The sequence below is a fragment of the Balaenoptera acutorostrata genome, chromosome 14 (genome assembly GCF_949987535.1).
Source record: "Balaenoptera acutorostrata chromosome 14, mBalAcu1.1, whole genome shotgun sequence".
NCBI classification, from domain to species: domain Eukaryota; kingdom Metazoa; phylum Chordata; class Mammalia; order Artiodactyla; family Balaenopteridae; genus Balaenoptera; species Balaenoptera acutorostrata.
In genome coordinates, this window is record NC_080077.1 from 1,841,317 (window position 1) to 1,854,689 (window position 13,373).

The following is a 13,373-nucleotide window of genomic DNA, read 5'->3' on the forward strand; positions in this document are numbered from 1 at the left end:
ACAGGCCTGAAATGCAAGTACCGCCATTCGGTCATTCGTTTTCTCTCCGGTAGTGGGGAGAGGAAACCAACGGAGAGTGGAAAAGGAAACAGTAAAAATCAATGAATACAGATACTCCTCATGGAGTAATCTGGAAAAGTAAATACCAATAGTCTTGACTCCAGAGCCTTAAAGATGAATCATCACAGATGCTATTTATATGTTATTTAAAGAACTTAACTTATAAAATACAACTAACCTTGCATTACTATCACATGAGAAGAACCTGATCATAAAGACCAAATTAAATTTTTACTTTATTATCTTTCAGCACCAATTACTAGGTGTTTTTTTAAAAAGAAATCTACGCTGACTTTACACTGTCTATGGGGAGGACTGCAAAGACAGTGAAGACAAAGATGACCTCACATCTCTGTCTCCTGGGAAAGTTCAACAGCAAAAATACAGCAGCCACAGGCTTCAGACAGGGGGACCCGAAGTTCTGCATGATTCTGTGAAGCCCGTGGCTGGGGAGTAAGTTACTGACCAATAAGATAGGCCAGTTTTTGAACAGATCCACAAACAAATGAGAAAGTGAAATTAGCCACTGAAGTTACATGTCCTGTACGTGTCAAGCCTCATGTGAAAGAGTTAACAAAAGTAAAGAAGAAAATTCCCAGTGCCCACACTGAGAGAATTTAGTTAAATACATAAGTATGCAGGCACATGGCCAAGAAATGGTAATTGTACACATGGCTTGTTAATTTAGAACCAAAGTCTGGATGAGAATATTTTAAGGGAAATAAGATTAGGTGACAAAGCTTTTTAAAATATCAAGACCTGAAATCTTCTCAGGGATCCATGAATAAACTAGAAAGTTGAAAAAAATCAGTGATTCCATCTAAGGTACTTGTTTTCCTATAAAATCTGGGAATTAGAAATTGCTGCTATTACTTGCTAGTAGCTAAACAACAGCTAATAAAGAGTACTAGCGGCACATTCACTGTATCAGTAGTTAAATATGATCTATTTGGCGTAACAGCAATCACCAACTAATTCAATTTTTGGAGATGCTCAAATCTAAAGTTTGCTACTAAGCAAAAATACTTTGAATTTAATATACAAAACACACCTCACACTGTTCACCTTACATTAAGTGTTGTCACCTTACATACTCTTGTTTTCTTAGAAATTAGGTAAGTATTAGGCACAATGTTTTGACTAAGGAATAAGTTAGGACACCACAAGGAAGTTTCTAAAGCTTCAGAAGACTCGTGGCTGTTTTTCATAGAGGAGAATCCCCAAATCTTGGCCCGGGCACACCGGTATCAGGGCCAGGGGACTGACTGCCACGTCCATCGCACGTAACACACTGACCCCGTCCACAGTAACCTGCCAAACGTGTGGTCACATCTGCTTGGCTCCTCTGAACCCTTACGTGGCTTAAGAGGGAATTACACGTTTAAGGTAAATGGAACGGAACAAACAAGTTCTAAAAGGAAAAATTTCATTTGTTTGTATTTTTCCTGGAGTGACTTGCTAGTGTACATAGCATACGACAACTCTGGTCTGGCATCACTTTCTAAGACACGGAAAAGCACCCTTTCTTGTTTAAAACTCTCTGTGGGAAGCAAGGCAGAATTTTCCCTAAAATCTATGAGGCTAGTGAATGCTGGGATGACCGCTCTTTCAGAAAGATACAAAATGTTAGTAAATGGTTTGGCACACATTTAAGACAAGGTAGAACTGAGTAGAAAAAAGAAAATACTTTTACCAAAGAAAAATTTTCTAATAAAACCCATTAAGACTACCATATTAATATATTTTTAAAATAGGTATTATGGTTGATGCAAATGTGGGTATAAGTATGCTTTATTTTTAAAAGTACCATTTGTTTACAGACAAAACTATATAGACGTGGCCTGAAAATAAAAAAAAAAATTTTCAAATCATAAGGAACACGTTTCCTTTTCTTGTCCATCTGTCATTCTCACAATACTTGCCAGTTCTGTGTTCTCCCGCATAAGGTGACTCTCATAATCTGCACCTTCAAAATATATTGTCCAAGTGCCTGGTGAACGTGGGTGAGGAATTAACCTGCAAAATCCTGGGGAGAAAATAGGCAAACTGTTAAGAATGAAAAGCACACCACGTCAGACCCATCATCTTCAACAAGGGAAGCAACAGAAAGCAGCAACTGCATGATACCTAATGACAACATTTATTTTTCTTAATTACTTTTACTCTCTCTGAAAACTGAATTATCAGACATTTAAAATTGCGTATTTGCTTTGGTCCAGTGGAATTTCAACACCAAGCAGAGAAGTGAAATTGGTCTCCCCTCTTCTTTATTCCGAAGACTTCTTCCCTTACATCAGTGAAAAATTACAGAAGTGCACTGAAATCGCCTCCTTGCAGATTGGTCTGCTCTGCTCAACTAAGAGAGCCTCAGTCACACCGAGAATCTCTAACACAGGAGACGAAAGAGGGGCCAGAGAACGGCACCAGCACAGACGTCTGCGCACAGGCTCACACGCTGGGGTAAACGATTTATTCCACTCGTATAGCAATTCTGGGGTAGGACTGGCCTCCTTCTCATCACTCTTTGCCCAAATTTTCTGACAAGTCACACTCACTTAAATTTCTTCCAAACGAAATTTAGAATCATTTTATACTGTTTTAAAGAATATCTCTGATATTTTCATCAGGGACAAATGACATCTTTACAAAAGTAAGCCTATGTCATTCCTCATTTGTCAGCTCTTACAGAGTTTCTCAGAGATTTCGTGACAGAGTCAGATCACACAGGCCCTGCACAATTCTTCTGTTCTCCAAAGTGGTCTTATTAGCAGCAGCTAACAATTACGAAGAGCACACTGCTTGCCAGACACGCCCTGGTCCCGATGACCTGGGCGCTGGGCGGCGGGCGGCTGGGGTCCTGGCTGGCCCCTGCTGGTACCCGCATCCACGCTAGTGTTCCACCAGCAAGGGTCACTTGGGCTGTTATCTTCGGACAGTTATGAGGTTGTTTGTGGTAGAGGGAAAAGAAGACGTCACAAATATACTCAATTAAAATATGGGTACAAATTATTTTTACTTAGTTTTAAGTCCTTTTTTTTTTTAAAAAAAATCACTGTTTCAATCCAGTTTCATTGAAATATTACCTACAATTTACTTCTCTTTCCCATGTTTTAGGGAATCATAATTATCACGGTTTTGAAACGTCAACAGCTGTAATTTTCTAATTTTTTAAACATCAGGTTTGCACGACGTCTGGACCATGTGCACACAGACGGTTTACTTTCTCAGCATCAGAAACGCATCTCAGGTCAGGTGTGAGTCCGTGCTGGCTTTATGGCTTCTCTCATAGAATCGTATTACACGAAAACGCCAAAGGAACATAAATTGAGAGCACACAGCGGTTCTTTATTTGGCTTACAAAAAATTGAGCATGAAGCATTAAAACCGCTGACGTCATAGAAGAAAACACCCAGTTGTCTGTAAGTCTTATTTAAAAGCAGCTTTGTACTTGGCTGCATTATCATCTAAGATGTATGAAACAGCGTGGGGCTGCCTAGACCATGAGGAAATACCACACACGCCCTACAACGAATCATTCGGGAAAGCCTAAGGGGAAGTCACGGAGAAAATGGCATCATCCGGTCAGGACCGCACTGCCCCCAGGCTGGCAAAGACCTTCTCCGCAGCACCTACTGTGGAGCCGGCAGCTGGGTACCCAGCACGCCTAGCTCGTCCGACGGGTGCTGGTGAGTCAGACTCCGCAGGCTTATTCACAAGGTCCTGAAGAGCAGCCCTGCCAGCACGTGGCCCCAACGGCCCTCCGCCTGGCACTGAGCAGGCGGAGACCAGGGACGACCGGCAGCCTGTCCTGCCGACTCCCACTCCAACACGCGGACGGACGCACGCGGACGGCGCAAACGCTGGTACCAAGCATCACCACAGAAGGGGAGACCCACGGGCGGGGAAGGCGGCAGCCGTGTGAGGGAGAGGCTGAGCCCCCAGACAAAGGGGTGCTGGCTGGAATTTCAGAAAACAGGGCCACTGCCAGGAGTCAGGCAGCGGGAAGCGGAGCAGACGCGGGGCGCGACCACCTGGGTGCACAGCACACGGTCCAGTGCCGGGAACACGGCTCGTGCACTTGCAGGCAGGGGGCCAGGACTGGCAGGGGGTGGCGCCGCGCCCAACGGCAGGCGACGGGGACCTTCGGAGCAGGAGAGCAGGCACGAGCCCGGCGGTGAAGGCGCAGAGCTGCTGCGTGAGTGCTGGGGAGCCCACGGGAGCAGGGAGGACACCCCAAAGCAGCCCCACGGCCCCAAAGCGGCTGCCCCGGCCACCACCTCCCTACCAGGCCCCCGCTCAGGCCGCTGCGGCTCAGGGACTCCCGCTGCCCGACTGAAGCTCTCTCAGACGTGACCACAGCCCGCACCCCTTCCTTCCGCCCGCTCGTCCCAGAGTCAGGGCTGAACTGAGGGCTCTGCCGGCCCACCCCTGCCCCCGCCCCTTCATCCTGCACACACACGGATGCTTTAAGAACCACATCCCACCCTGCCTGTGCTTCTCCCAGGACAGCACCATGAGCTCAGTCAGCGCTCCTGGAAGGGTCACAGACACACCTGCCAGCTGAGGTACAAACACATTTCGTTACAAGCAGCAGCCTTTATAAAATGAATTTTTTAAAACGATCAAAACCTTTGAAGATGTAAAGACCTATTGTGGTGAGTGAAACATTCACTGAAGTTAAAAATCACACTCACTAAGTTTATATATTTATATATCTACGGACCTTAATTTAAGCAAATAAAAAAATAATAATAGAAAAGTTAACTCCTAAATTTTGCATCTCTTTTGCTACTCATCTGAGCTCCACATTACAAAAAAGCAGCAGACTAGAAGTGAAATCTGGTCTAATTTAAAAGCTCGTGGTTCAGGTATAACTGTGGTACAGGCAGACCTCATTTTATCGCGCTTTGCAAAGATTGTTTCCGCTACAGATTGAAAGGTCTGTGGCAGCCCTGCATCAAGCAAGGCTATCGACGCCACTTTCCCCACAGCATTTGCTCACTTCATGTCTGTGTGTCGCGTTCTGGTAATTCTTGCACTCTTTCAAACTTTTCCATTATTATCATGTCTGTTACGGTGACCTGTGATCTGTGATGACTAAGACTTGTTGAAGGCTTGGGCGGTGATCAGCATTTTTCAGCGATAAAGTACTTTTTTACTGAAGGCACGTCCACTGCTTTTCAGATGTAATGCTTTTGCACGCCTAACAGACGGATTACAGCACGGTGTGAACGTAACTTCCACACATGCACTGGCAACCAGAGCTTCACGCGCCTTGATTTCCTGCGGCATCCTCTTCATCGCCGTGGCCTGGAACCAGACTCACAACGCCTCCGAGGTCGGCCTGCGTCTTCCTCGGCACACATCAACAACAGAGTGGACAGAGGGCATGGAGTAAAAGCGGGAGACGCGCTGCGCTGTGCCCAGGCGTCGGCATACACGCGTGTGCGAGCCTGGCGTCGTGACGTGCCCGGGCTCGCCCCCGTGCCACAGTGCCAGGGGCTCCACGCTCAGCACCTGCTCAGTCCTCAAGACAGCCCCGTGGGGTGGCACTGTCGACACGCCCACTGCACGGGGGAGGTCCAAGGTGACAGAGGTCAGAGCTCAGGCCGTCTGGTTCTAGCGCTGGGGCTGCTCTGGACGGCTCTGCTCTGGGGGCCCCAACGAAACTTACGGTCCGGGTCTGTAGGACAGATGGAGCTCCCAGGCTCACACAGAACCCAGAAGGGAGGAGAGCCACGGTCCCCCCTGCTGTGACGGCGACACGAGGCGAGCAGAGACGTGCTCCCGGGCACCGGGGCAACACCCGGGACCCCGCGGTCAGCACGCTTCTGACCCCACCTCCCCACGGGACGCTCCCTTCCAAGCCACCGGACCCCCAGCTTCTTCAGAAGCACACAGGGCGCACACAACACGGGTGGGCTGACACACACCAACACACGCGCGCAAGGCTCACTTGCACGCGGGCCAGCTCGGGTGCCAGGCGTGGGCCCCGCCACCCACCTCTCTGGCACAAAGGGTCCAGAAACTCCTGCAAGCCGTTTGGGATGTTCCTGACGACGTCGCAGGAGTAGCCGTCCTCGGGCAGAAGGAACGGCAGCTGCAGGTCGGGGTCCTCCTCCAGCTGCACCTCCCGCCCGTCACTGCGTGCCAGCTCGTCGGCCGTGTTCTCTGCCACACCAACCACGTGCTCCATCAGGTCCTGGTTGGGAAGCAGACACAGAGCTAAGGGCCCGCTCGGCGACGGGCGCAGCCGACCAGCAGCTGGTAGAACGACGTCCGACCACGCGTAGCGTGGCTACCTACACACACGCAGCGAGGGCGGATGTATCAACGGTTCAAATCAGCTCATGAAGCAGTAAAACACTAGCACAGCACATACTCTGAATATGTCAGCTACCATATTAATTATTAATTTCAAAAGATCTGTAGTTTTAAATAGAAAGAAATTGCTCGATCACGAGAAAACGGTCTTTCTCCCTTCTCAAAAATAATTTTTTCCTTGCACAATTTTTTAACATCCAGTTGCTAATAACCTTATTTTTATACTTAACGACATCGGAAAAAGCTCACACAATGTTACATGTAAAAAAAATCAGGACAAAAATACCTATTCCCAGCTTACGCAGAGGTTATTGCCTTATTATGGGTTTATGGGTGATTCTTGTTTAAAAACTTTCCGTTAGGGAGATAACGTACACACAGGACGGTTCACAAATCCTGACTGTACAGCCGAGCACGCGAACACTCCGCCCCCACCAACCAGCCCGCTCGGGGGACCGAACCACACCCACTGCCCCCACCACCGCCCTCACTGCCCTGACCTCCGTCCCCAAAGTCTCGGCCACCCAGGCTTCTAGCCCGCCTCCTCCTGGGTCCCCAGGCCCGTGCAAAGGGAAGCCCAGGGTGCAGAGCTGGCATCTGACCTCCCGTGTCGCCGTGCAGCACGTTAGGCTCCTTTCCCGGACTGCGACACGGTCTATTTGGGGACAGGCAGTGGCTTCCAGGTTTGGGCGATGCTGTACCTGTCTTCTGCAGGCATACACCCCACACTGGAGATCAGTCCAGCCATCCAGTTAGGTTGCCTCTCTACCGAATTCTCAGGGCAGCTGCGTCCAGCCGAGGCTGACTGTGGCAGTGAGCGCACGCAGCGTTCCTCTCCGTAAAGAGCCAGCTGCGGCACGTACTGTCTTCTGTCTCACCCTCGGTCCCTTCTAGGAGGCATCCCCAAACAGCAGACTCCGTTCTGGACAAGAACCTGGGTTTTACCGGGCAGACCCCTCTGCACAGGTTGGGAGGCCCTGCAGCTGCTGCTGCTTGAACACAAGGATGGCACTCGGGGTCTCAGGTCACAGCACCGCGCCCGAGAACTCAGACGTCAGGGCAACTTCCTCACTCCCCGGCCCGGCTTTCCAACCATTTTCCAACAACCTCATTCCCCGAATTAAATCCCTTTCTACTTAACATGCTTATGTAGTTTCTACTTCCTGCACCGACCCGTAACTCATACAGACATCAATAGCAAAAGTGACCTCGTGAGATGACCAAGTGAATTATCTTATTTACTAAAGAAATAAGGGAACTGATTACATAAACTTTCCTTTTTCTCCACATTTCCCTGTGCAGACACGGCCCGCGTGGAGTGGCAGTGTGGTGTTGTCACTTACTGTAGGGACAAAAGGCTCATCGGGTGCACAGTGGTAATTCTGAAGTAAGGCTTGAAGTTGCAGTGAATTTAACTTGAAGCAGGTACTGTTTATACTTGGGATGTCTTCGGGTGCGTACTTATCCATCGTGAGCAAAGTGGTTGCCTATTTTAGAATAAGCAACATGAAATATCATGATTTAAAAGGATTTCATAAATATTCCCCTCTACATAAAATTTGTAAAACTGCAATAACTTGCTAATTTGATTTTGAAATGCAGGGTGTTTTTAAGAAAATACAGTTCCATTAACGTTACCTATATGTGTTAAACTGAACTCAAAGCATCGTAAAGGTTTTTAGATGAACTCTTTATTAAAATATATATTTATAATGAGACTCAATAATTTATGTTCAGAGAGCATTTAAAACTTCTTAGAAACTTAAACATTTATATAACCATTAAGATCACCAATTACTAAGGTCTGAGTAAAATACCATTGTAATGACTTCTTTTTTAAAAGATTTATTTATTATTTATTTATTTGTTTGTTTTATTTATTTATTTTTGGCTGCGTCGGGCCTTAGTTGCAGCACGTGGGATCTTCGTTGAGGCACGCGGGATCTCCCGTTGTGGTGGGCAGGCTTCTCTCTAGTTGTGGTGCGCGGGCTCCAGGGCGCGGGGGCTCTGTAGTTTGCGGCACGTGGGCTCTCTAGCTGAGGCGCACGAGCTCAGCAGTTGTGGCACGCAGGCTTAGTTGCCCCGCGACATGTGGGATCCCAGTTCCCGGACCAGGGATCGAACCCACATCCCCTGCACTGTAACGTGGATTCCTTCCCACTGGGCCCCCAGGGACGTCCCTGTAATGACCTTTTTAATAACGAGCTGATTCAATCCAAGTAAGAGGGCAGAAACCTCTTTCGAAACGAAATCTTTTTAAGAGACTGAGAAAAAAAATACAAAATTATACACTGTAATAATACTAAAAAAATGTCCTAGGGTATGAGGCTCTAGATACTCATTTCCTTAACTGTAAAATACCAGTTCCTAGTCTTTGAATACCTAGGAAATTCCTAGAACTGGTTAAGCCATTAGGACATGGCTCTTCTGTACTCCTTTGTTCCTTTCTTCTTCTCTTGCTCTGTTCCTGGTGATTTGATGATTTTCTGGAGTGGTGTGCTTAGATTCCTTTTTCTCTTTATCTGTGTACCTGCTATAGGTTTTTGCTCTGCGGTTACCTGGCTTTGTATTCTTAAAGAGGCAATCGTCATCCATTTTCAAATTGGAATTTATCTTTCAGTATGGAGCTTTATGAAATATACCTTACTATTCTCAATTTAAAAAACCCTTTAAGGTATTTATTCTACTGAGTGCCACCTGTTACGGGCTGTACTGCGTCCTCCAAAATTCAAATGGGGAAGTCCTAACCCTGTTTACCTCAGAATGTGACCTTATTTGGAGACACGATCCTAACAGAAGGAATCAAGTTACATCAGGTCAGTAGGTCTGGCGTCCTTATAAAAGGCGGGTGTTGGACACAGATGTGCGTCCAGGAAGACAAAAGGCAGAGACGGGGAGTGGTGGTGTGTCCACAAGCCCGGGGACACCGAAGACTGCCAACAGCCAGCAGAGCCCACGGAGGCCTGGAGCAGATTCTCCCTCGCGGGAACCAGCGTGCCCTGACCTTGCTCTCAGACTTCTGGCCTCCAGAGACGATAAATTTCTGCTGTTTAAGCCACCAAATCTGTTGTACTTTGTTCAAGCAACCCAGGCAAACTAATAAACCACCGTTTCATTATCCGTACATGTGAAAAACCCCAAAAGGAGGGTGCTGAGTTCCGCGGAGTCCGCGTTCCCCCCGTGACAGAACCAGAGACGTGTACGACAGCGCCCGCTGAGCGGGGAAGCGGGGCCGGGACCACCCACCTGCACGACCCTGCTGAGGTGACAGTCGGCTGCCAGCTCCAAGCCCTGCTTCTCCGCCCAGGCCTCCACGCGCCCGAGCCGCTGGCGGATGATGACGCCCCAGTAGTGGGAGCACAGCCCCGACTCGGGGTCGGTCACCAGCCTGTTGAACAGCCACATGTTGACGAAATGGAAGAGCTGGGAGAAGAGCTGGATGGTCAGCGCAGCGTTGACCCGGCAGCGGCGCAGCAGCGCCATGGCCCCCGTGAGCGTGTGCAGCACGTCGTCTGTGCAGAGAGACGGCACTGCGTCACCGAGGGGGCTCCAGAATTAGCGGTAAACGCGCGTTAACGTCTGCTCAACCTCTTTAGGGCAGCAATCTCATTCCAACAGGAAGCAGAGACGTGGTCTCGAACTACCAGTACGTAGCGGTGTGAACTGCATCTACTTAAGTTCACCCGGACAGACTTCTGGGAACGTCTGATGTCGCACCAGCGTGATGCGACAAAATGAGAACTCTTCTTAAACAAGACACATTGATGGTTACAATTTATTATTTAAAGAATGCGAAATCCAATAGGATGTCTCATTTACTTTCATAATACCTCCCTCTCACATACAGCAAATATTAAAATGAAGCTAAACAAGCAGGAGAAGGAGGGAAGGAGGGGACGAAGGAGAAAAAGAGAATCCTAACCTATTTTTGGTCTTTGCAGACTGTTCTCTTCGGGGTCGTCCAGAAAGGCTGGCATGTAATTATTCAGTTCTGACTGAAGACAGTGAACCAGGTATCTGAAAATACATAAACAATTTTAATAATCTCAGAATGACGCCCTGCTATTATCAGACATAATATCACAAGTGAAACAATTTGTACTGTTTAGAAATATCTTCCATGTAAAAAATATATGTAATAGTTCTACTCTCAGGATTCTTGAAACATAGATAATTGAATTAAATTTATTAAATCAACACATCTTGCATATAGTTATTTATGCTTCTTGATATCCATCTTCAATTAGGGTAAATAAAAACCCTTAAAATTAGTTTTGAAAATTTAACCAGAAAACATGATTTAAATCTTTACAGAACAGTATCATCTCCAAACACATGTTCTTACTTAAAGGCCATTTGAACCAAGTGTGCTAGAACATCCTGGGCGTCCAACGTGATTCGACTAAGATCTCGGTCCTGCTTTATGAAGTTGAGAAGCTCAGATGCATTTGCCATCCAGAAAGCAAGTGCCCCTGCAATATTCTTCTGTTTCTGTAGACAGAACACGTTTCCATAAGCAACCACAGGACAAACAACAATAATAAAAATAAAAAGGAATGCTCTTGAAAAGCTGCTGAAGATAGACCAGTACCTTCCCATTTTCACCAAGGTATTTACCACAGATACCAGATACTTGCAGAGGAATTTGGGTACATACATAGCAATGGAAAGTAAAAACCCACTGCAACTTCTTAGGATTCATGTATAGACACACGGATCTAATGAGCTACAATTTATGGAGTCAGTGGGGGAAAGGAGGTATCAAATAATACAACACCAAATCGGAGATTGTGCATTATCTGGTAATCTGTGAAGTATACACACATGTATCCATGGTTACCCAACAGCCACCCTGATACTCGAAGTCACTGGCTTGGACACCAAGCAACTCGGTATCAAGTACTGATCTATCGTGTCATCTCCCGACCACATGTGCAGGCCAGGCAACCTCAGATGAGATCCAAAGAATAGGAACCAAGGATAAACAATAAAGAGAAGAAACAGAACTTCTGTCATTTCATATCCACACTGAAGTGCATTAAGCAAAAGTTATGAAATGCTGATAAAGGTTGCACAGTCAAAAAAGGATTTTAGTACTGCATGTTCCAGCTGCCAAATGAGTGTTATGAGCCTCGGTCCAGTTGTTGTTGTACTTTGACATGGAAGCAGCATGAGAAACTCAGCTAAGCCAACACAGCCAGGATTGGCTCCCAGCAGTATGTCCTACCTGATCAACCTGGTCTACTTCCTGGAGAAAAACAGACGCGGGGAAACCAAGCAGAACGAGAGAAAGAAACTTGTAAACAATCATGACAGTTAAAAAAAAAATCAAAACACTAACATGAAGGTACGACATGAGGGTACGACATTTAGTTACGTTATTCCCATGTTACACACTCATTTACAGTTCTGAGGCAGCTTTGGAAGTCTAGGGCATAAACGATTAGTTTCATGTTCTTAAAACTGGCACAATAACGAAGGGAATTCCTAGAGTTTATCTATAAAGAAGATGTTACAATAAACAAATGAATACACTGATCTCTTTAAAAGATTTACAAAGAAAAGAACTTCTTAACATCTCTTAACAACGTTGCGTGTTTGAGACGACTTAAACATACACAACTTGAGAGTCTATTCTCCTGGATCAGTTAATAAGAATGAAGAGACGAGAAAGACCAGCAGAAACAGTAAGAGCTGAGAACTTAAAAATGTATTAAAAACATATTATTTCTATACTAGAAAGGAGTAACTTGTTTTTTGAAAGTAGGTTTTTACAAATTAAAGAATTTTAATTATTCCATAATTTCTCTCTAAAAATTGAAGATTTTTAGATCTCCAATCACATACTGAACCTAAATCTGAAGTCTGAAAGGCTTGTCCTGATAATGGTGATTTCACTGCCTAGTTAAGAAAAGTCCATCAAAAGTCGTTTGCTGATGGGAGTTTGATAATTTGAAATCCAAGCGTGATGGAAGACAGACAATGGCTCTGATGACAACTGGAAAGGAAATCCACATCTGTCTATAAAATAATAAGAGTAACAAAATGGTATCCAAATAAAACGACTTTCCTTTTTATCTACTTCCTCACTTGGGTAAAAGACTCATAACCTCCTCAAATTCATAGGCTAACCACTCAAACATAAAAGAAACCTTTCTTGAAAACGTTTGGCCTTTTAAAACAGTTCTGAGGGAATTAAAAGACTAGTTTGCCTCAAACTAGTCTTTTCTAGTTTGAAAAGTATCCTGACAGGAGAAAAACAATCAAACCATCTAGCCATGTTACATGACCTTATATACCTAGAGTTTCACAGCTGAATAATAAATAGTGTTGACAAGTGATTTAGGAACACTTTTTAAAAAAATCTGTAAATTTACTTTTAAGGACTTTAAATCTCCAAGTTACCTAAAAGTTTGGAAAACTGTCATGCCAATTTTATCAACTATAGACAAGACAGTACTAAAGGAAACAAACCATTCTGCCAAGAAAATATCCTTGTTTCCTGAAAATTTAAAAACTGGTTTATGAATTTGAATCTGATTTGCATCGTAAGTGAGAAATGTCACGATGTCCATTATACCTACACAAGTGCTGTCAAAACACCCAGATGCTAGCTACCAACATCCTAGCAGGCTCATTATAAAAGAACAAGTCCTTCTTCAGAACCACTGAAAAATTCCAAGACGGTGTCAGGAGCTGATGGGGCGGGGAGTGGAGAGAACCCGCTCGGTGGGTGAGGGGTTTGCCTGGAGTGACGGAAAAGCGATGGAACCGAGTTCAGGAGGCTGCACAACACTGTCAATGTACTGATGCTGCCCAGCTCCTCACTTTAAAATGGTTCCTTTTATGGTATGTGAATTTCACCTCAGTAATTTATCATTATTTTTTAAATTCTCAATGCCTTCTCACAACTAGTGTAATTTCAAGGGTCTTTTTCATGATCATTATGTTACCATGTACAGTTTCTCTTCCCGTATTTTAAATTTTGT

The 13,373-nt window shown here is 45.6% G+C and overlaps 1 protein-coding gene across 14 annotated transcripts in view; it reads right to left on the reverse strand.

Moving 5' to 3' along the window:
* AFDN (afadin, adherens junction formation factor) overlaps positions 1-13,373 on the reverse strand; it is a 134,847-nt gene that overhangs the window by 36,733 nt on the left and 84,741 nt on the right. For 7 of the 14 annotated variants that reach the window (XM_057527525.1, XM_057527529.1, XM_057527523.1 and 4 more), the window contains exons 15-21: positions 11,612-11,632; positions 10,730-10,875; positions 10,307-10,401; positions 9,631-9,896; positions 7,728-7,871; positions 6,064-6,262; positions 1,983-2,086 (exon numbers count right to left, since the gene is read on the reverse strand). In XM_057527525.1, the coding sequence (XP_057383508.1) occupies positions 1,983-2,086; positions 6,064-6,262; positions 7,728-7,871; positions 9,631-9,896; positions 10,307-10,401; positions 10,730-10,875; positions 11,612-11,632 (975 nt within the window). The remainder of the gene's footprint in view (positions 1-1,982; positions 2,087-6,063; positions 6,263-7,727; positions 7,872-9,630; positions 9,897-10,306; positions 10,402-10,729; positions 10,876-11,611; positions 11,633-13,373) is intronic. The other 7 variants (XM_057527535.1, XM_057527527.1, XM_057527534.1 and 4 more) reach the window with 1 other exon arrangement.